Source organism: Dermochelys coriacea, chromosome 5 (genome assembly GCF_009764565.3).
Source record: "Dermochelys coriacea isolate rDerCor1 chromosome 5, rDerCor1.pri.v4, whole genome shotgun sequence".
Taxonomy (NCBI): domain Eukaryota; kingdom Metazoa; phylum Chordata; order Testudines; family Dermochelyidae; genus Dermochelys; species Dermochelys coriacea.
The window spans coordinates 44,879,062-44,902,883 of record NC_050072.1 but is presented as its reverse complement, the minus strand read 5'-3'; the positions used below and the strand labels follow the sequence as shown (position 1 = coordinate 44,902,883).

At 43.2% G+C, this 23,822-nt stretch overlaps 1 protein-coding gene and 1 long non-coding RNA gene across 2 annotated transcripts in view; one reads left to right on the top strand and one right to left on the bottom strand.

Annotated features, from left to right (window-relative positions):
* LOC119855479 overlaps positions 1 to 19,143 on the top strand; it is a 23,556-nt gene extending 4,413 nt beyond the window's left edge. The window contains exons 2-3 of the long non-coding RNA XR_005292894.1: positions 17,393 to 17,471; positions 19,048 to 19,143. This is a non-coding gene — a long non-coding RNA (uncharacterized LOC119855479). The remainder of the gene's footprint in view (positions 1 to 17,392; positions 17,472 to 19,047) is intronic.
* CENPH (centromere protein H) lies at positions 1,990 to 23,822 on the bottom strand. The gene is made up of 9 exons (XM_038401501.1): positions 23,468 to 23,822; positions 21,744 to 21,799; positions 21,134 to 21,182; positions 18,986 to 19,060; positions 15,653 to 15,709; positions 14,996 to 15,059; positions 13,215 to 13,266; positions 12,200 to 12,363; positions 1,990 to 3,094 (listed from the first exon to the last, which is right to left on the bottom strand). The coding sequence occupies exons 1-9, from the start codon at positions 23,617 to 23,619 to the stop codon at positions 3,002 to 3,004; spliced, it is 762 nt and encodes a 253-aa protein (XP_038257429.1). The 5' UTR covers positions 23,620 to 23,822; the 3' UTR covers positions 1,990 to 3,001.

The window sequence follows — 23,822 nt, the reverse complement described above, 5'->3', positions numbered from 1 at the left end:
ATAATTTTAAACCCAGACATTTCCCCAAGATCCTGGATTTCTTTAGAAACTAATTTTTGGGAAAATGAGATAGCTTTATATGCAGATGATGTAATATTGTTATTTTCTGATGTGTTCCTGCAAGTTTTATTCTTATGACACATTAACTGTTCCTTCGCACCAGTGCAAAAAGTAAAGGAGACAGCGGACCTAGTCCTTCTGTGTAATTCAAACAGGGGAGACTTAACCCCTTTACCCCACTCCAAAAGCAGCTGAGAGTTAAAGAGCAGTTATCCTTTAAGGAACTGAGACTAATATCCATATAGGACAGGACTTGAAACAAAGTTCCACTCCAGTCAATCAAAGGCTTTCTCTGCATCAAGTCATAAAAGATTTATTTTTGTTCTGGCATTATGGATGATTGCTAGTACTTTCTAAATGTTGTCTGACATTTGTTTATCCTTAATAAATCCAGTCTGATCTAGATTTATATAAGGTGAGAACACTGACTGCAATTGGCTAACTAGTAATTTTCCTAAAATCTTTGTCACGATGCAGCAGCGATATGGGGTCAACAGGAGCTGCATAAAGATAGGGTCTTTGACAGCTTTAGGGAGAACCACCATAGTAGCTTCTTTCATAGGTTGTGGAAGTTCCTCCCCTAATAGAATGGTATTGAAGTTTCCTCTCAAGGGACCCACTAATACCTTCTAAAATTCAGCTGGAAATGGAGGTCCTGGCTTTACCACTTTTCACACCTGCTACTATAAAGGGAGGTGATAATCAGTGCAATGCTCATTAGGGTAAAAAAACCCACTAATTTAAATTTTAGTTTTAGCCATGTACCTTAGTAACATGAACATAAATTTATCTTAAGTTTGACAAATTTAACTTAGCTAACACTTCCCTCTTATGACAGGCCAGTGCATTTCTTTCAGAGGAGCCTATGGCCAGAAGGTTGATGGCGTCTTCTGTGAAGCAGCCGTTTCCAGAGGGCTGAGAGAAGTGAAGCCTTATTGCCATGAGCATTGGGCCAGTTTCCTTTCACAGGCCCCAGCCAGCAGTAGGGGTACTATACTTTCTTTCAAAGGGTGCCCTGTTGCCAAAAATGGTGACAGCTACATTTTCTCTCTGATTTAAGGAGGTTATTACCACTGACAGTGTTTTCACTCAGAGATGTCCTTGCTTTTGCAGGGTGAGAATATTACTGCTGTCCCTACTCTGCAATAGTGCTCTTTGAAGGGGCTGAATCAGAAGAGGCAGATACCAATTTAGACTGCACAGTAGTGGGGACAGAGGGGAGAGACTGGAGGTAGTAGGAGAATAAAGAACCATAAGCTAGACTGGTAAACAGCCTTTTCTCTCTCAACAAAAACAAAGTTGGTGACTAAGGTAATTTTTTTTTTTTTTTTTTTTTTTTTTTTTTTTACTGGACCAGCTTCTGTTGGGGGAAGGTACAGGCTTTTAAGCTACACTGAGCTCTTTTTCAGATCTCAGAGCAGCAGCCGTGTTAGTCTGTATTAGCAAAAAGAAAAGGAGTACTTGTGGCACCTTAGAGACTAACAAATTTATTTGAGCATAAGCTTTCGTGAGCTACAGCTCACTTCATCTGATGCATTCGATGAAGTGAGCTGTAGCTCACGAAAGCTTATGCTCAAATAAATTTGTTAGTCTCTAAGGTGTCACAAGTACTCCTTTTCTTTTTTCAGGTCTGGTATCTTTCACCAAAAGACACTGGTCCAAGAACAGACATTTCCTTACTTTCCTTTTCTCTCATATCTTAGGACCAACAAAGCTGTAACAATGGAAGATACTGAATTTTCTGTCTGCAGTCACTTAAATATAAACTGACATGCCTGTCTGAGTCGACAGAAGGATGTCAGTAAGCTCTAAAATAGCACCAAGTCATCCATACACATTACTTCACATGGGAACATTCAAATATACAGACCATTTACTATATTATCACCAATTCAGAAGAACTGAAAGATTCATGAAAAGACAAAGGGAAGCAGTCAGCATGAGTCATTTTATTGAGGTTATTACTAAGAAAGAGACTTTAAAAACTACAGTATATAGTTTAATCTATTTTTGCATTTTGAAGCTTAACAAAAACTGAAGTCACATTCTCATCTTAAGAGTTTTGTCCTCAATTCAAACTCAGGCACTGGCCTATATAAAAATTCCACATGCCTTCTGCACAGCCCCCATTTTCTCTATGTTGGCTGTTGTGATTCAGGACAGACAATTTTTATTGAAGCTGGCGTTAGAGAGTTATAGTAGCAGATACAGCACAGACTAATTGGTTTTGATCATCTAGAGTAATTTTGAAGTCATAAAAAATAAAATGAGCACAACAAGTTTTAAATCATACATAACACTTTTGGCCAAAGTGCTACCTTGGTTATCAATGGTAGCCTTAGTAAATAATGACTATACAACCTTTGTAAGAATACTATTTTCACAATGTGCAGTACTGGGAAATGTCCTTAGGAAAGGATGCTGGGGAATAAGGGGAGTGAGGTGCCCCTATACTTTCCTGCACAGGTTATCCCACAGTGAGAATCACACTTCAGGGAGGAACAGCACCAGGGGGGACTGCTACTCCCACTCCCAGGCAGGAAGATGGGGGAAAAGAGCAGTGCCTTGGTTCCACCCTTCAATGTGCCAGCCAGTAGAAGATCATTGTGCTCCTTGGTGTGAGGGACAGACAGGACTTAGACAGCTGCAGTCCTTTCCCTGGACAGCTCCTGGGGTTGAGCAGCTATGAACTTACCTCAGATCAGACTGTAATGTTACAATCTAAGCCCTTAAAATGATTCAGTTTTGCACCAACAACTATGTAAAGGCACATCTGAATCACCATAGCAGAGGAAATGCACTTGTAGAAAGGTCCTGTTTTCAGTGCCTCTTAAGTTGTCTTGCTATTGTTAACATTACTTGTGTCAGTCTAGTTGAACTCCAGTTTATTGATGCATATTATATAAAAACTATAGCTTTAAAAAAAATTCTTGTGGCCTATTCAGATACAGTTCACATTTTTCTCAAGCTGTAGAACAATTGCCTTTAAAACTGGATCTTCTGCCCAGTTGACTTTACTTCCAATAATGATGCTCTGTAATAAGACAGTTATCATTAGTTTAAATGCCATAGGAAAACCAGTTAAAAAAACCCCACACCCTAAAATGTTAAAGCACTTTTTAAATTGTCATTTATTAAGAAGTTGCCCAAGTTGTTGTTTTTTTAAAGTTTGAATCAGTACATAAAGTAAAGATTTCAGTTCATGTAGTTTTAGTAACTCAAAACACAGAAAGTGTGTTGTTAACACCATGCATACGATTTTGGAGCTGCTAACAGGAAGTATTAATTTCAACTCAAAGGATAGCTCCGCTCAAGAAATATTCGAGTGCTTACAAAAATGAAGGTTACTTACTTGTAACTTGTACCTAGCTCAGTATATTCACACTTAGGAGTACTGCACCATCTTGTGGTAGAACCTTCTAGCAGTGTCAGCTCGAGAACTCTCATTCGCCCCCGCCCCCGGTATCACTGATGTACTGCGGGCAAGGCTATATAGGGGGCTGAGCTCCCTTCCCACCTCAGTTCCTTCCACCACAAAGCCAGAGAGACAGAACAAAACAAGGACTCCAACAGAGATGTAAGCTGGGTGGGAAGTGTAAACATGCAGAGCCATCTCGAACTCTGGTTGTTCTTTGAGAGGTGTTGCATTGTAGGTGTTTGTGTGCTCCAGTGCACAGCTGGAGAGTTTTTACCCTTAGTGGTACCTGATGGGGAGGCCTGAGCACCCTCTACTGTCTCACACATACTGCCCAGGCATAAAAGGCTGAGCTACCCCAACCCCACTCAGTTCCTTCCTACCAGACCAGCTCCATTAGAGAGGGGACAGAGGGTGGATTGTGGAATGGACACGTGAAACACAGCTCAAAGAACAAATTACAAGAAGGTTAGTAACAGTTTTTCTTCGAGTAATTGCCCATGTCCCTTCCACTGTAGGTGACTCAAAATCAGTCCCATCTGGAGATGGGTTTAGAGTCTATTTGAACAGGGGCGGAAGGACCACTCATCCAAATTTAGCATAGTCTCTAGGTTGCTGAGAGATTGCATAGTAAGAGGCAAACATGTGATGTGCACAGACATGGAGGTGCTTGGTACCCAAACTGAGGTAGATGGCTCAGATGGAGGACATGGCGCCAACTCCATCAGCAGATGGAATGGGGCTTAAAGCCCTTACAGATGTCACACTTGTCATTCACATGAGCCTCCCTCAAGCACTTGAGAGCTGGGGTGAGGGTCACTATTAGGCATTGCCGTATCACAAGACTGGCAAGGCTTGAAACCCAGAGAGTACAGCATATCTCCAGTATCCAAACTGGGTGCTAGAACCACAGAAAAACAAACACAACAACCAACCAACCCACCTTCCACTCTAATCTACACTAATTATACACAGGTACTATTCACAGATTTTGACTAAAGACTTATATAGGCAAGGATAGGGAGCTCCAACAACTGTCATGAGCAGTAGGAAAGAACTGAGGAGGGTCAGTGGCAGCTTGGTCCTTTATGCCTGCTCAGCGTGCATGAGACAGCAGCAGGTGCTTGAGCCACCCTGACAGATACTGCTAAGGGTAAAATCTCTCCAACAGTTTGGAGGGCACAAACACCTAGAGTGGAATGGACATATGCAATCACTTGAAGAACCTTCATTACTTCTTTGCCTAGCTCTGCACATTTCCATTTATGGGACAGACTCATAAGACGTCTAGGCACAGAGAGTCCTAGCTGAATAGAGACTGAAGCACCACTTTGCCAAATCTGGCATCCGCCCTAGAAGCCAAATTCAAGGCACAGTTCTTAGTGAATGTGTGAACTGAAGTCGAGGTTGCAGCTTTGCAAATTTCAGCAACTGGCACCTGCATAAGACAAGCCAAGGAAGTAGTCATGACTCTACTGGAATGAAATCAAATAGCAGCAGGTACCAGAGCTTTTGCCAGCATGTAGCATTCAGCAATAAATTGTTTAATCCATCGAGAAAGTCTGGGAAGAAACTGCATCTCTAATGTGGTTCTTGGCATAAGACTCTAGAAGATTTACAAAATGTAGTCCTGTCCAGATAATAGGTGAGGGCTCTCCAGGCATCCAAAGTGTGTAGGACAGATTCCCCCTTATTAGTGTGTGGCTGGGGGGGGGGGGGGGAACAACAAATTAATGGTCTAACTGATATGGAAATCAGACACTACCTCAGGTAAAAATCTGGGATCAGGTCTGAGAACTACCATGTCCTTATGAAAAGAAGTGAAAGGCAGATTAGCCAGAACGGCATTCAATTCACTCTCCTGGCTGATGAGATGGCAATAACGAAAGCCCTTTTGATAGATGAGCAGGGGTCGGCAACCTTTCAGAAGTGGTGTGCCGAGTCTTCATTTATTCACTTTAATTTAAGGTTTCACGTGCCAGCAATACATTTTTAACATTTTTATTAGAAGGTCTCTTTCTATAAGTCTATATATTATATAAATAAACTATTGTATGTAAAGTAAACAAGGTTTTAAAAATGTTTAAGAAGCTTAATTTAAAGTTAAATTAAAATGCTGATCTTACGCCGCCGGCCCACTCAGCCTGCTGCCAGTCTGGGGTTCCGTTCACCTAGGGCAGCAGCAGGCTGAGTGGGGCCTGCGGCCGGGACCCCAGCTGGCAAGGGGCCAGCAGCCAGAACCCCAGACCGGCAGCCAATCTGAGTGGGGCCGGCAGCCAGGACCCCAGACCGGCAGCCAATCTGGGGTTCCATCCGCTGGCTCCTGCCAGCCAAGGTCCTGGCTGCCAGCCCCACTCAGCCCGCTGCCGGTCTGGGATCCCAGCCCTGCCCACATAGAGTGGGAACCTACCTTCTCCCTCGTTCTAGCCCATTCTCTTCCTCTCTCTCTGCACTGAGCTGAGGGTGCACTGAGCACAGGGTTGGGGATGAAGGAGCAGGTTGGGGTGTGGGGTACGACCAGGAGCTAGAATGAGGGAGGGGGCTCAGGGTTGGGGCAGGAGGTTTGGGTGTGGAGTGCTTACCTGGGCAGCTCCCATTTGGTGCAAGGGGTGCAGGTGGGAATGTGGGGGGGTGCGGGAGCTCCTGTTTGGTGCTCAGAATGGGGATGGGAATGTGGGGGATGCAAGAGTCAGGGCATGGGGTGTGGGGGGCCTGGGGGTGTGAGGATGGTGCAGGAGTCAGGGCAGGAGGTGTGGGGGGGCTGGGTATGTGTGGGGGTGCAGAGGTCAGGGCAGGGGGCTGGGGTGTGGGCTAGGGTCGTGGGAGTGCTCCCAGCCCCCTGCCCAGAGCGGCTCACAGCAGGGGGCTGGAGGGGATATGCCCTGATTTCAACCCCCTTCCCCAAGGCCCCATCCCCACATCTTCTCCGCCTCCTCCCCCTCCCTCGCAAGGGCCATCAGCTGATCGGCAGCAGGGAGGGAGAGCAGGGGCAGGAACGCAGCATACTGGGGGATGAGGCGGCAGAGGGGGAACTTGCCTACCCTGCAGCAGCAGCAGCCGGCAGAACCAGGCTTCTTCACCTTGCCCCTGCGAGGGGTGGGGGCGCGGAGAAGAGCGGGACGGGGAGGGCAGGATTTTTAATGGCACGCTGCTGTCTGTCGGGGTCCCGGCCTGGATTTGGCAGCGGGCTGAGCAGGGCCTGCGGCTGGGACCCGGCAGGCAGCAGTGTGCAGTTAAAAATCGGCACGCGTGCCATAAGTTGCCGACCCCTGTGGTAGAGGTTCATAGGACAATTTTACCAGTATGGCCAACCTCAAATTGAGGTCCCAAGAAGGGGCAAGATCTCTAACAGAGGGATACACATTTCATAAAATGTTTTAACCCAACAAATGAACAAACCAACAATCTACCACCAACTAGAGTGTAATACATGGAGATGGCTGCCAAATTAATTTTTAATGAATAGACAGACAACCCCTGAATTTGTTAATAAATCTGTCCTCTGGCAGAAAAAGGTCTCCCTTCTCCCTTTATAGGCACCTATAAACTGAATCCTTTGTGAAAAGCAGAGGACTGGCTTTGGGCTCTCTCAGTTGCCCAAGGTCTGAAAAGAGATTGGTCATTAAGACGATAGGGCTTAACAGATCCTTGTGCAAAGAGAACTTCAGTAGCCACTCATCTAAATAGGGTAAACCTTGACTCCTCAAATGGGCTGCCAACACAGAGGGACACTTTGTAAAAAGTCTGGGTGCTGTAAAAAGGTCATCTGGGAGTGGCAACTAGCCACCATAAATCAAAGGTACTTGCAATGATTCTGACAAAACAAAGTATGAAAATACGCGTCTTTTAGATAGAGACTTGTGAACCAATCCATGACCGACAGTGATGGGACTATGGTGGCCAGAGTCAACATATGGAACCAAAACTTCCATATGTACATGTTCAAGGCCTGTCAGTCGAACAACCGTCAAAATCCCCCAGCCACCTTCTGCAAATCCTGAACTCTCAGGTATTTGAAAGCATCCTTGACTGCTTCTATCAGAAGAAATGTTTCTACTTCTGCAATAAGAATCACCTTGAGACTAGGATTCCTGAAGAAGGAAGGATAAGGAAGATTGCAGGGAGGCAACCTTTGGACTGTTTGGCATAGCCTGTTTCAATAGTGTCTAGGACCCACTGGTCCAAGGCAATTTGCCTCCAAACTTTGATGAAGTAGGTTAGTCTGTTCCCAAATTAAAGGGTAGATTGGTCTTAGTTGACTTTTTGACTCTTGCATATCTTGTCAGAACTGGGGCTTGAGGCTTCGTGATGAGGATGCTGATGCAGTGGATTGTTTAGGTTTAGACCTTGGTTGAAAGGCCTTTTTTCATATTGACTGAGAAACTGCCAGTTTAGCTGGTATTGCTAATGTCCGATCTGTTAAAAAAACAGGACAATGAAATCTGCGGACAGGATTACATCTCATACCTGAAAGGGGGAGAGGAGGGCTTCCTTCTAGGAGAGGGAATCAGACTCAGATAACGAGCCATCGATTTCATATCCTTCAGTTTTTGCAGTAACTCATCTGTCTTTTTACTAAACCTTCCCCTTCCCCTCTAACTTAAGTCTAGTGTCCATAGTTAAGGATGAGGAATGGTGCCATGCATGCCTCCTAATGGTCACAGCAGATACCAATGCGCTTGCAAGAGAGTCTGAAACATCAAAGGCAGCTCAAATGGAAAGTTTAGCTACACTCTGACCCTCTACTAAGAGGGCACTAGCCAACCTTTTTCTGTCATTCGGCAGGTCAAATAAAAATAGTCATTTCCCACCCAATAAATGGAATTGGTAATGGGCCATAATAATATTGATAATTCATCACCCTAATACCGAGGGACGAGGAAAAACACTTTTTCCCTATCGACTTGATCTTTTTGCCCTCTATCAGCTGGTATGGAGTGCTTCTGCTCAGTTCTTGATCTATTGCTGGCAGCAGCCATCACCAGGGAACTGAATATAGGATGGGCATGAAAATAAGAAAAACCTTCAGAAGGCACCTGGTACAGTTTATCTGGCTTTTTGGAGATGGGCTGATGATGCAGCAGTGGACCAAATGAATCTGGCTGGCTGTAACAGTCCATCCAGGATGGGTAGGGATATCCTACTCTTAGCTGTAACACCACAGATATTGAATACCAGGCAGAAAGTCTCTTCTAAAGACACCACAGGTAGATTCAAGATGGAAACCATGCTGTCCACCGGATTGTGGAACTGCATAGTATCCTCAACTGGAGAGGATGCTGAAGCCACTCCCACATGTTTGTCAGGTGATAGATTTGGTTCATAATTCGTGTCTATCTGCTTCTGTTAAAAGAGGGGAGCTACCTCCTCCTACTCTTCTCCCTTGGACAAAGCTTCAGGAATCACTGCCTGTATCATCAGTGGATCCAGAAGAGTCGGATAAAAGCATCTCTGGGCTTCTGGATCCTTCGCAGATGAGACATTACCTCTCCATCCATATGGCGAATAGCTCAAAAATTCCTGAGGTGGCCCCCAGTACAATCATAGGCCCCAGGGCTGTCAGCCTCCCTAACAACTAGGATGTGGGAATATGCCAGCCAGGGGAGGACCAAAGGCAAGTCCCAGTCACACTGTCAGTCTCTGCATTCTTCCTATATCTCCCACAGTAAAAACCTGGGTCTGGATCAGAGATAGAGTGAACCAGGGATAACAACAGATCCAGCAGGAGATATGGGGAACTGGCTTTTTGTGGAGAACCTGCAGTGGTCCTTGGAAGAAGGAGAACAGGAGGATCTGTGAAATGATCCCCACACGCCTTCTAGTATCTTCTTCCTGATGGGGAATGTGGAAGAGGATCTGAGTTCGGGAAATGGGCCTTCTCTTAGAACACAAGCCTCTTGCGTTCACACTTGGATCTGACATGCGCAGTGATGTCAAGAAGTGAACCTGGTCTCCCATAACGATAGAATTCTCTGGAATTGACGACATGGGAACAGATAGCAGATCTGAAGATTGAGACAATATCGGAACTGGTGCTGGACTCAAGTCCATCTCCCATGATACTGACAGTGAGGGAGAACCGGTTTGCATTTTGGGGCTGAAGCACTCTTGTATGAATCAGACTGCTCCAGTAGCTCTCATGCACAGGAACCAGCACTGCTAACAGTGGTCACTTTGTCCTCATACCTCCTTTTCTTTGGTACCACAGTGGTTGACACCAAAAACACTGATGACTCCTAATTCTGATGCCGCAACGAAGTCCGTCTTCCTAGATCTGGAAGCGGACATCAAAGTTGATCATGGTCCTGCAGTCACAGGAGTTCTGCCAGGATCGGAAAGCTGTCAGGCATGAGGTATGGCATTGATGAAGGTGGCCGAACTGTCTTTTGACCTCTCCTCTGGAACAAGAGCAGTAGTGTTTGGCCACATGGCCCTGTGTTTGGCCACATGTCACCTCAGAGGTTTAAATGAGGGAGCCACAGGGAAGAGATCCAGTCCCGACTGGGGATGCAGCCCCTTGAAAACCTTCAAGCCTTTGCTGCTGAGGGGCCACAGGGGCCAAAATTTGCCTTTTTTGGATGACTGTTAGATCAAAGGACTGTTCGGATCCAGAGGGCCTGGCCTCAAGGCATTCCTTCAAAAGAAACTAAAGGTGGGTCTCCCTATCCTTATGGGCTCTGGGAATAAAGGTCCGGCAGTTTAAACACCCAGAAGATGAAGAATTACCCAGGCACTTCAGACACCGCACATGGTTGGATGCTGGAAAGATGGCTTGGCAAAAGAGCACCCCTTAGATCCCAGCTTCTTCCGTTTCTTTAGTTCCACCATAACATGGAACCGAAAAAGAATCACTAACTGACTAAACTAACAGCTCACACTAACTATTGAGAAAAGATGCTCGGGTGAGAATGAAGAGGTTCACATCCGTCTGTGGCATGCTGTTGGAAGGAACTGAGGTGGGCAGAATGCTCTGCCCCGTAAAGCCTTGACCTCAGTACATCAGTGATGCTGGGGAGAGGATCAAGGCGCAAAAAGAGTGCTCTAGCTCAGTGGTTCTCAACCTTTTTTCATTTGCGAACCCCTAAAACATTTCAAGTAGAAGTGTAGACTCCTTTGGAATTCTACTGTCTGTAAATATAACAGAATTCTGTTCAGTCAGTTTTCAGTTTAAGTGGACCCATTAGACACAGTCTGCAGATCCCAGGTTAAGAACCACAGCTCCAGCTGACACTGCTAGTAGGTGCTACTGCAAGGCACCACAAGGTGGCAGAGTACCCCAAGTGGGAATATGCAGAGCCACTCAAAGAACAAGAGAAAATAGGTACTTATGGCTAAAGTTACGATTTTGTCATGGATATTTTTAGTAAAAGTCAGGGACAGATCACAGCTTCCGTGATTTTTTGTTTATTGCCTGTGACCTGTCCCTGACTTTTACTAAAAATATCCATGACAAAATGAGGAGGGAGGTGGATTCAGCATCTTAACTCCCTTCTCCCCCTTCCCGACAGCAGCTGACAGGGGTCCCCCCGCCATCCTGCAGGGGCTGGAGCTGGGAGTCCCCCACTGCCCTGCGGGGCTGGGAAGCTGCGTGGGGGGGAAGCTGCCAGCCTTGAGCAGCTCCAGGGTCCCTTTGCTGGCACCAGCTGGGAGCTGCAGAGAACCAACCCACAGCCACTGAGCAACTCCAGGATCCCTCTGTTGCCACCACCTGGGAGCTGTGGGGTAGGGGGCGGCCTCTCATGGCAGCTGAGCGGCTGCAGGGGAGGGGCCCTGCCAGTGGGGGCAGTTGGGAGCTGCAGGGGTGTCCAGCTGCTTGTGGCAGCTGAACCACTGCAGGGGGGGACCCCCACCAGCTGTGGGAGTGTCCCCTGCCACCCGTGGAGATTGGGCTGCTGCAGAGTCCCCTGCAGCTGGCTGTCGCTGGTCAGCTGTGCGGCCCCCACTATCACGGAGGTTGCTGGAAGTCATAGATTCTATGACTTCTGCGACCTCTGTGACATAATCTTAGCCTTACTTATGGCCTGATCCAAATCCTACTGAAGACAATGGCAATCTCCATCTTGACTTCAGTGGGTTCTAGATCAGTCCCTTAGAATGGAAGTACCTTCTCATACTTAACTATGGAGTTACTAATGCAATGCTAACATCCACACCAACCTCTGGTAAACATAGGATCACTCAACACAGAAATGTATGGGGCTCCCTTTGAAATTTTCCCCAATGCCACTCATCTTTACAGAAGATGATGATACAGCCAGCAGCCCCTTTCCTCTTAATATCCAAAACCTTCAAAACATGCTCCTCCCCCTTCTTCCACTCTAGACTTTTAATCCCATGTTCATTCCTAATTGGGATTTAATGGACATTCAACTAGAAGATCTATCATATAATTTAAGTACCTTAAAAAGGTATAACAAATGGATAAAAATCTGGTAAACATCATTTCAAAAAGAGTTTAAGACAGTTTCAGATTCTCAGTATTTGAAGTACCATAATCATGGTATTTACATACAGGCTAGTTTGCATTTATAAAAATTACAATTTTAAAAGAGTAAGTTAATCAGACATTTTTAAAAATTCTATAATGTTTTTCTTTCAAGTAAATAGCCATCACCAAAAAATAGTTGAATGTCTACTAAAAGTTCATAAATTGTGTTTGGTTGAGATACGATAGAAATGAGACTTACAAATTTGTCCTATTTTCAAAGCAACAGATTAAGTTACCTGGAAGATATTTTGAATTAACGTAGTCATCTGTGTTTCTTTTTGCAAGTTTCGACATATTCTCTTTAACATTTCACCCACTTCCATACCCTCTAGTTCCTCTTTTTGTTTTTTCTTCAGAGTGTGTATCTGTAGCAGTTTGTGTTCTCCATCTTGCTTTAGTGCTAATTCAATTCACAGAAAAAAAGATTAGACTAGACTGGATAAAATCCTAGCAAGCGTACTGTAGAGAACAATTCTTGGACTGACAGAATGATGTCCCATCTTACCTAACATATCTTGCTCTTTCTAATTTTTATGATCCGGTGAAGAGATTGTTCAAAGAAAAGTTTGGGTGCCCTGGATTTCTAAACATAGACTCACACTTTCCCTATGTTAAACTGACAGTAAAAGAACAAAGCTGATTGTTTTGTCAGTAGTTTTAACTAACTATGCCATTCAAAAGGCTGTTACTGATATTTGTAAAGATCTGCATACAATATATTAATTTAGGTTTGAAGAATGGTTTTAAAGAAATCCAAATCCTACCCCGGCCAAGTCATGTAGGCATGTTACAACCATTCCCTCCTCCCCTGGTCCTTCCCCCCCCAAAATTATTATTCTTTACAAAGAGATCTTTATGAATCACACTTTTTTTTCTGCCAAAATATTACACAAAGGTACAATATGATAAAATGGTATGTGAAGAGGTATTGTAAGATAAGGGTTTATTGTACTAAAGCACTCTAAATGAGGTTTAGTAGGAAACAGTGGAATGAGACTGCATTCTTTTGAAGTTCTCCAGTCTCCTTGTTCTGAAACATAGTACCTGTTCTGTTTGCCTGCAGACATTCAACATACCAGCTCACTTTCATGTACACATCATACTTAATTTATAGAAAGTTTTACATCTAGACCAGAGTTTTACAGTTATACAAGATAATGTAGTTGTCAGCAGACTCTTTTTAAAGCTTGTCACAAAAGTTTGAGTTTACAATCTGAAAGATACAGAAGGTAGCAAGTTGTATACACTTACCGAATCTCCTTTTTTTAATCTCATTCAGTTTTTCTTCCAACTCACGTGCTTGCTGTGTTAAAGAAAAAGGATTTGACATATTGATATTAATATATTGTCAATCTGTAGTACTACGTTTAATAAGTACTAATCCTATACACAAAATAAATTAAATAGAATAAAATAAGGTAAAGTGCAGTTCTATGTAAAAAGGGACTTTACTGATCAGACTCTCTTTGTATATTCAGTCACCTGTTTATTTTAGTGAAAAAATCATTTTTTAAATAATTTTATTACTGTCAATGAGAACTATGGTTTTTTGGTTTGTGTATTATTAAGTTCCAAATGCAGGACTGCTTGTGAATTCCCAGTTTTCAAATTCTGCCCTACATCACATCTGTACAAGATCACTGAGGACAACAGACCTGTACAGTTGTAACTGAGGGCACAATTTGGCTTGCAGAATATTTGTTAAAGGTGATGATGCATGAACCATGAAAAATCCAGCTTGACTTTCAGATCTCAAGATCAGTTCTGCATTTGACTTACTACTACACAATACTCTGATTAAAATAAATAGCACGATACAAAGTCAGTAGGGCACATATTTGGACAGATCTCAAAAAATGTAATTCTTGAGGATTCTCCATTAATGAGTGGTTTCTAGTGGATTCTTGTCCCAATGCTCTTCAATATTTGATTAATGATCTGTAAGAATATATATCACATCACTGCTTTGCAGATGACACGAAGATTGGTGGAGTGATGAATAGTGTAAAAAACAGATTTACTCAGAGCAATCTGAATCACTTGGTAAATTGGGTGCAGTCAAACAATATGCACTTTAATACAACCAATTGCAAAGTTATATATCTAGGAATGCTGGTCACAGCTGCAGGACAAGGAATTATCCTGGAAAGCAGCAACTATAAAAAAAGAATAAGGGGACGTGGTAGAAAGCCAACTGAACTCCCAACTGAAAGCTGTAGCTAGAAGGGCTAGGCTGATTCTTGGATGTATAAACATGGAAATCTCAAGTAAAAGTAGGCATGCAATATTAGCTTTATAAAAGTCATTGATGAAGCCACTACTGGAATACTGCATCCATCTTTGGTGTCCACATACTGAGAAAGACGTTTTAAAATTTGAGGATTCATAAAGGCTCCATGAATGACCTGTCTGGAAAACTTGCAGTCTTTAAACAATGACTGAATGTCTTTCTAAATGACGCTCTTGTTCAACCACAAGTTATTGGGACTATAGCAGGAATTATTGGGTGAAATTCTGTGATCATTATGCAGATTAGACTAGATTAAGGCCAGAATGGATGACTGATTTAAGTCTGTGAATCCACGACTAGCAGTCTTTTTAATTGTAGACTAAATTTGATATAGACTACATCAAAACTGTAAATATGGAACACACAATGCCTTGAAAAATAAAAACAACTTCGTTTTCTAGAGTAGATTTTTAATGCATTGTGTTTCAGGCTCCTCACAGCAATTCTATCGCTCTGGCTAATGTCCCTTCCTCTCTATAGCTGTTGATTCAATTGCTGTAGAGTAATTTCCAGCAGATAGACAGTCCCAATCACAAATCTATAGCATCTATTATCCCCATCGTAATAGGTTCAATATCAACATAAATCTCAAACCTAAGATGTCAACAGTCTAGACCAAGTTAGAGTTTTCTCCTAAAAGAATCAGACCACCTTTCAGAACTACATTTTAAAAAAAAAATTTTTTGGCAACCCACTAAAGTCTGAAAATTATTTAATAATTAGTAATACCAAAGATACTTGCCTGCTGAGATTCAAGTATTGCAGTACTAAGCATTATTATGTGTTTTATAGTTTCCAAGATCAACCTAATAAGGGAACAAATAATTAATTACCAAACCATAAGTTAACACTATGAACATTTTAACCATAATGATTTGGATTAGGGAAAGACTGTTCCTTTAGCATCATTAAAAGCATAATGTGCTTAACACTTGAAAATATAAACATTTATTCCCTAGGTATATTATGCTAAATACAGTTCAATAAATTAATTAAATATTCTCTTTGCACCCTCATCAGATCACCCAGCTGACAGGCTTTAATTTTCAACACTTCTAGCGCTGTGCAAAAGTTACACAACTTGCTAGGCATCAAGGCAATAGAGGCGGCATCATGCAAAAGAAAATCTAGGTTAAGAAGTAACCTAGAACTTTTGTCTTCAGGCTAGCAGTGAAGGCATCATGGAGGTGGAGCATTATTATTTCCTAGAATGGGAAGGAAGATTGCCCAAGCCAATTGTTCAGACAGCATCCCTTAGTACCACTTTCTAGCTACCTAGCAGAACTGTGCAACAAACAGAAAGAGGAAAGCATATTAAAAGTGACTGAGGTTATTTGGCAGGCTCTCTACCCTACAGTGTCAGGTCCACCTACCCACCGCACACAAAAAAGCACCTTACTTTGAGTCGCCATCATTGTGTCTCAGTTTGGTTCTGAGGGCATCCATAAGCTGGATCCTACACATCGTGGGGAAAGAGGAAAAATTCTGGTTGATGAGAAAGCCAAAGAAAAAACAAAACCTTAGATAAATCTGAAAGAGATGCTCAGAACTCAGCTTTTGTTTCTCCTCTCATGTATTTGGTGCATATGTAAAATACATTTTGGGTATCTGAGGATTCTCTTATTAATGGTCATTAAAAAAAATACAATATGCTCCCTCCAGTTTGTGTGTGTGTTAAAGTGAGAATGTCCCCCAACCACTCTAATTCTTTCAGTAATCCTCCTTAATCGAAGACTATGAATGGGGGGGGAGGGAAAGAGAGAGAAGGTGGTGTGCAGGGACACTGATCTCTATGAGGGAATCAAACACCAATGCAGGAGAGCTACCGCTTTCCACACGTGCTGCATTTTTATATAAATAATCTGTCCCTATGTTCCAATGAATTTGTTGTTAATTACTGTTAATTATTAACAGTTGTTAATTATTTGTATGAGGATAGCACCTAGGGAGCTTAACAGATTAGGGTCCCATCGTGCTAGCCCTTGTATGTAGAATAATGGTCTCTAACCCAGAAGAGTTTATAGTCTAAATAGACCAGACAGACAAAGACTTTGGGGGAAAAGATCTAACATACAAGCAGAGTGAACAATTTGATGGTTTGTGTGATGGCATGGAGGTCACTGTCTTTCAGTCAGGCAAGGTACCACAGGTCAACCCTTCCTCGGGCCATAAACACCAGTGCCCCTCCATCCCCTTTTAAGAGTCTCATTTATTGACAGCCATAAGCACAGGTAGAAGCTCACTCAGATATACCCAGGGACATTCTTTGCCTTAGGTTAAGCCCAACTAACAATTTTTCTCTGTCTCCTTCCTTCTGGAGACTCTTCTTTCCTGTGCCTGAAAACCATGTGTGGGCCAGGAATGCTTCCCGGTTCCTTTGAGGGTTACCTCTTTTCAGTACTTCCTTAAGCAGGAATCCCCTGGAGCTGGGTTCTGTTAGGAAGAACTAGACAGACAATCTGATTAAGCAGCTCTCCTCTCTGGAGCTGAATTGTGGATTAGCCAGTTGTGGGACATTGGGAAGCACTGCAGTATTTAGGATCTGAAGAAAGCGGTTATTCAGAAAGTCCTTGAGACAGAAGCCACTGGAGATTTGGTAGAATATTAGACAGGGGAGAGGACGGAAGACATATCTAGTGGAAATTTAGGCCTGGTTTGCACTAGAAAATTAGGTTGGTTGAACTATGCTAGTCAGGAGTTTGAAAAATCCACATCCCTGAGTGGTGTAGTTAAGATGACATAAAACCTCATGGAAGAATTGCTACAGCAGAACAGCTGTGCCACTGTAGCATTCTGTGTATAGACAAACCCTTCGACTAAGACAACATTTTTGCCAGTGTTGCCACTTTCATCAGCCCCCCCCCCCCAAAAATTATTCAGTTCTGACCTTTCAATTATATACCTAAAAAGCTGATAATGAGAGAGAGGAAGGAATTTGGATTTATTGTTTTATTTTGTGAACCTGTACTCCAGAACTGGTACCATATTTTATTCCTGTTAACTTCATTGATCTGTTGTATTATGAGCTTCCTAATAAATAGCTTAAAGAAGATCAACTCTTAGGTACCCAAGCTGGAAAAAGCAAGCTTTATTTTCTTAATTCCTGCTTCCCGTTTCTCTCATTGTATTTACTGTGCAGGAAATTCAGAGATTACTTCTTCAACTGAAGTGTTAGAAATGTACAGTTTATGGGCCTATGCCTGCAAAGACTTATGCATGTAAGTAACTTCTCATGTTAACAGTCCTATTAGCTTTAGTAAGACTTTATTTGAATATAGATGAGAAAATGCATCTTTTCAGCATCGGGGCACTTCCATGACTTATGTTTGGAGTATTATTTGTTTTATCCTTTTCATGTCCCTTTATAAGATATATTTGTCTACATTCTTTTTGGTCACCCGTGACAGAGGCCCATTGGTGGTTCATTATGCTGTGTCAACAGCTCTCGTCAAGCCTGGCATACTCACTACACCAAACACACTGTTGTCATGATATATACCCACAAGGTGGCATCTAACATATCATTGGAAAACTAATAACTCACCGATTAATATTCTTGCATGATGTATGTATGAGGGTGTGTACAAAGTTATGGATATGTGTTAGAATTATGTTCTTAAAAGGTGTTTGGCAAGCAATGCATAAGCCCAGTCTGCCTTAGACAAAGGAATATATATTTGTTTGTCTGACCAGCCTGGTCATCAGGCAGAGATAATGAAGTTATATTTTCATAAAAGGTAAACAAAGCCATCAGCTAGTGAGTGGAGACAGCTTCTTGCAGGAGTATGAACCTCAAATGATAAGCAATTGAATCGACTGTACACAATATTACTGTATTATAAAAGTATATCAAGTAAAATCTTTTATGAAAGCTAACATTTGTTATTAATACATACATTTCACAAAGATATTAACAGTATATGAGGAATTATGGATACTTAATGATATTATACTTTAAAGTCTGATCAACCACAGGGAGAAACAGGTTTCCCCCAGACAGGAAGAAAAGGAACTATCTATCTGCCTCCAGTGAAATTAAGCAAGGTCTGGCCAAAAACCAATGGAAACCCTATTTACACACAAATCAGCCAGGGAATGTGAAGTCCACAGGAAAGGAAGAATACCATGTAGTCATCTGAGTCTGGGGAAAAAACTGAGTTTGGGCAGATATAAGTAGAGAGAAGACAGTATCCACTGCTGGACACACAAGGGGTCAGAGTTCCTGCAGCCAAGGTAATTAAAGTCTCTGGGAACGGAATACTAGTGGAAAAACCTGCTTAGGCAAAGATCTTTCACCTAGGAAGACAAGGAAAACCAGCATCTTGTACTTCTGTGGAATGTCCTGACTGAAAGTCTGTCATGGCTAGAAAGAAAAAAATTGGTAAGAAATTTACTTTGAACCAAGGCTGGTGAAGACCAGGGTGGGGCTGTTGTGTTCTAGGTCAGCTGGTGGAGTCAGAATGCTGAACTGACATTGTATACTTGTTTGCTGACTGTTGGTGTCTGGACTGTGAGCCACAGCAGCAGAGCATTTAAGGCACCCCAGAGTTACAGGGCAGATACTGACACAACCTTACTAGTGTGGATGGCACCGCAAAACATGACACTACCATTCTAACATTTCTGATGTCATTTGCAACTCTAACTTCTTGCTTCAACATTAATAAAGTCTTACGTAGATCTGTTACTATTTAAACAAAATTTCAGAATAAAACTTTAAGGAGAGCTTTACCTTTGTAACACCAGTGTTTTGTTTTGAAAGGAGACTTTCACTTGTTCCATTTCTTTTTCCAGATCTTCTGTGGCACTAAAAACAAATGCAATAGCAGAAGACTTGAGAATTCTACAGACAAACAAAAACTACACACTTTAAATAAAACATGGTTACACTGCCTTCTTTTGGAGTAAGACACTTTTCCAATATATGATTGATGAACTTCCCCTTTAAAAAGCAGAGGATTCCTGATTATGGTACCATTGTGCCATCGGTATCACAGTACATGAGTTTTGCTGTGCTTTGATACCAACTTGGTTTCCAGTGCTAGGGCAGAAAGAATTTGTATAATGATTTTGGAGGAACAAAAGTTAGAAAGAACCACTAAGACCCACCAACTCACAGATTAAACCCCCCTCCCCCCCCACAACTAACCATAGGGGGAGCTGATAGCAACCCCTGCTTGTCTAAACTCTCTATTATGAAGTATTCTTGTGACCTTTAAGAACCATCGTCACTCCCATCGTCTGCAGCAGATCTTTAATACTCAGCAGGGAGAAATCCTCTAGCCTATAGAAGTGCCTTTTCTTTGTCCCATGACATTCCATTCAGATTTAACCGCTTTGTAAAGTGTAATTAGGCTCCTCAGGAAGATGTTGGTAGCCTGCAAACCCAATGAACATGCTAAAGAGCCCAGTCCCGCTGCCACCAAAGCAGCAACTACTCTCCTGACCCCAGCATCCAAAGATCCTCATCCCTACTCTGAAGGCACCAGACGGAATAGAAGCTCCCTCAACTCCAAAGTGGCAGAGGGAGTGAGTCAGACCTAGTTCCCTTCAGCTACCCCCTTGATTCAGCACATGGTGCCAGCCCTCCACTATCAGAGTTAGTCTTGTAGCCCAAGTTGTAGAAGTTGGTGCTGCAGCATTAAAAGCTGAGGGTTTAAATCCTCCTGATGAGACACATGTACCAAATCCTAACTAATAGTTTTGTTGAGGAAATTACACATGAAACAAACCCAAATCCCAAAGTTAAAAGAATGTTATTTAGCCTCCAAAAATCAAGCACTTGAAATTTAAAGTGCCAGATTTATAATTGTCCATGCAACCTTAATTCAACCACATTAAGTATATGCATTATGATCTATAATTACACGATCACAATCTATTTTTTCTGTAGGACCTCTGTCTCATTCCACACACAAATTGGATGCATAAAAGGGCTGAATTAAGATTGCATGAGCCATCATGAATCTGGCAATTCCTAACTTTGTGTCCAGTTTTGCAACCTAAACAATATTAATGACTTTTTCCTATATAAGAATATTTATATTGCAGAACTAACTAGCACCACCACATGAATGTGTTAGCTTTTTTCCTCTAGGCCATAATACTAGAAGCTCCTGCTGTCCCTCAGTAATGCAAAAAAACACTCAGAACTAGTGCCAAAAACTGAGATCATGGTTCTCCTCCAATTATGGTTGCTTAAAAAATATCTAATAGAACAAAAATCCTACTATGAACAGATTTGGGGATGGAGAAAAATCAGGAAGGTGAATGCCTTCACTTTTCTATTCATAATCAGCATTTTAAAGACCAGAAGGAAAAGAAAACACATTATTTAGAGAATTCTGTATCTCCCACTGTTTGAATCATTAGGAATATTTGTTTGAAAACAGCATCTGTATTGAGTTTCTGCTTCTGATGCTTATTTATCTGAACTCAAAGAGAATATTAGAAATATTCTGATCACTACAACCAGTTACAAGAGTACATTCCCTTTTTTAAAGCATCTTTATTATAAAAGTATAATTAATAAGAGGAACAAGTACCCGGAAAGTCCAATGTAGTTTTGGACCCTAAATGCAACTTGCTATCTGAATGCCTAACACAGGCAAAATACTATGATTCTACATAAGATCCTATTCTCATTTAAAAGTGGAATTTAGTTTAGCACTTGGGTATTTGTACCTAAATCCCAGTCAACACTCTGAAGACTATGAGTATGAGAGAGCAGAGTCCACATCATATGAAAAAAATATTTGAGGGTGGAATTAAAGCTCTGATAATTAACCCAACATTCTTATTAAAAGGAGAACAGTCAGAATAGAACCTATGACAGCTTTCCCCATACCCCCAAGTTAAAAATAGTTATCAGAAGACATACGCCTCAATTAGCTTTTCTTCTATGGCTTGGTCTGGAATGCTTTCTTCACCTGGAAATCAATAGTATTTTTAAGTTAGCAAAACTGAAAGAAAAAAAATATCTGTTTATACAGAACATGTGAGATGTCAGTTGAACAGATTTCTGAAAGTCTTTATTATAGTTTTAATTTTGTGATGATATTGAAAAGGGTCTAATTTGAAATTCCAAAACCACATCCTTTTCACAAGATTATGACTTTGCAGACAAAGAGGTTGGATGTTCAGTGCAAGAACAAAGTATTTAACAAAAATCTGAACAAGCATCTTGTTTGTAAAGTAAGAAACACTTTACAAGTTTACATTTATTATTGGTTTCTCATCTTTTATTACTTTACTGCAAGGTCAGTCAAATTAAGATAGAGCGTGCAGGTACATTATTTTCCTGTTATGACAGTATGTACACTTACTTGCATTGGATAGACACGGTGAAGAATGACAGAAAAAAAAAGGTTTAAAGATGAATGAAGCCAGGAAAGTGATACAAAACAGAAAGCGGTGGAAGACTTTGTTTGGCTCCGTCGTTGCTGCGGAGCTAATGGACAGGAATCAAAAGAAAAAAGACAAAGACTTACCTGCATGAACTGTTGTATTATATTCCATAAGTTGCTGTTTTATTTGCTCTCTTAGTCTATAAGAGGAAACAAGAAAAGAATAAATAAAATAAAATATTTTTTATTTTATAGATTTAAAACAATAAAAAGACACCTAATCTAAAGCTCTAGACACCCCCAAACATCATAAATACAACAAATAAAATCCCAGACACTTCAAAACGAAGTCAGACACCTAAAAAAACTCCTTTCCATCCATTTGTTATTGTGGGAAGTATACCCTCAGCCCTCTCCAAAAACACTATCAAAAGAGTATTTTGCAGCATACCCAGCAAAATATTTGCAAGTTCTGGTTTTTTTTTGCTTTTTAACAGCATCTGTTATTCTAAAGGTTTCAGAGTAGCAGCCGTGTTAGTCTGTATTCGCAAAAAGAAAAGGAGTACTTGGGGCACCTTAGAGACTAACAAATTTATTAGAGCATAAGCTTTCGAAAGCTTATGCTCTAATAAATTTGTTAGTCTCTAAGGTGCCCCAAGTACTCCTTTTCTTTTTGTTATTCTAAAGGCATCCCCAATAGTGAATAACAATAGCACAGTCACTGTGATAACAATGACCTCGATGGACTAGGGCAACATCTTCACTGAAGGGGGAGGGTGGGAAGAGCGTGGGTTTTCATCAGGATAGATATCTTGATGTAAAAATCCTAGTGGAGAATTAACCAAGATAAGAACCATCTCCCCAGTTGTTCACTGCACCTGGCTCCAGACTGCTCCAGCTCCAACCCCAGCTCCACTCTGCCTCAGCACTGCTGGTGCTCTGGCTCCAGCTCCCTGGGCTGCTTTTCCTGGCCCCTCTAGCTCTGGTTGCTGCAGCTGTGCTCCCAGCACAGGACTACTCTCTGGGATGCTTCTGTGGTTCCGCTCCTAGCGCTGGCCTGATCCCAGGGCTGCTTACCTGACTAGCACAGCTCTGCTCCCCAGCTCAGCTCAGGCCCACTCTGTATGACCCAGGCAATTCCAGATCACATGGAGCACGCCCCCCTCCCAGCCTCCTGACTCCCCCATCAGCCTGCCTGCCCTGGAGCACTGGCCTCTCCTCATTGCCCCTGGGGACTATTACTCTCAGGGTTCTGATTTCCCAATGACCCTTCCCCTTCCTTTTGATAGTGGGAACTAGCCAACAACCCCCCCCCCCCCAACACTGAATTTTAGTAAGGGGGCCAAGAGTCCCCTTACACAGACATAACCTCAGCTACACACCCCTCCATATTACAATGTCATGGTAAGCATAGAACTGAAGGGCTCCAGGCTTACCCCTGGCTCTTTCGGAAGGGGGCCCCAGACGGATATTGCACCAGCAAAGCCACCAGACATGGTTACTACTGGACGCGTCAGCAGCCCGGAGGGGTTCAGATCTGGGCGGGCTGCATCCCTAGGTCACGTAGGCCCCTGGGAGGGGGGCTAGGCCCGCCCTCGGCTCCCCTCCCGTCCACGCCAGGGCCCGGGACGGAGAGTGCCAGGGCAGCGGCCGGAGGAGGGGGGGGGGCTCCAGGAGCCGGGTGTCACAGAGAAAGGGCTGGGCCGGGCTGAGCCTGGCCCGGGGGTCATTTCAGTCCAGGTCCCTGCGTCCGGCTCTGAGCAAGAGGCCCGGCGCGGAGAGCCGCGGGTACGGCCGATGCTTTGGGGCCGTTGGAGACTCCCGCGGCGCGGGCGCGGCCCCCTCCTGCCCCGGGCCGCAGCACTGACCGGAGGAGGGTCACCAGGTCCAGCTTCTCGCCAGCCGCAGCCCCCAGCCTCGGGGCCGCCCCGGCCTCCACGGATCCACCGGCGGCAGCGCTGTGGGCCGCCAGCTTCCCCAGAGCTCTGGACGCGGCCTCCACTCGCTGTAGCGGCTCCATCCGGGCGGCGGCAACAACGCCCGACAGCAGCTCAACCGCCGCCGGGTTGCGCCTTCAAGCCGCGCGCCGCCGCCGCACGTCACTAGCGCCATCGATGAGCGCGGCCAGCGGCTACTCCCGGCTGGGTACCAGCAACCCTCCCGGTCGCTTCCCGGGCTCGTAATTCGGCCTTCGCCTCTCAGGCCTGATGAGAGGATAGGCCC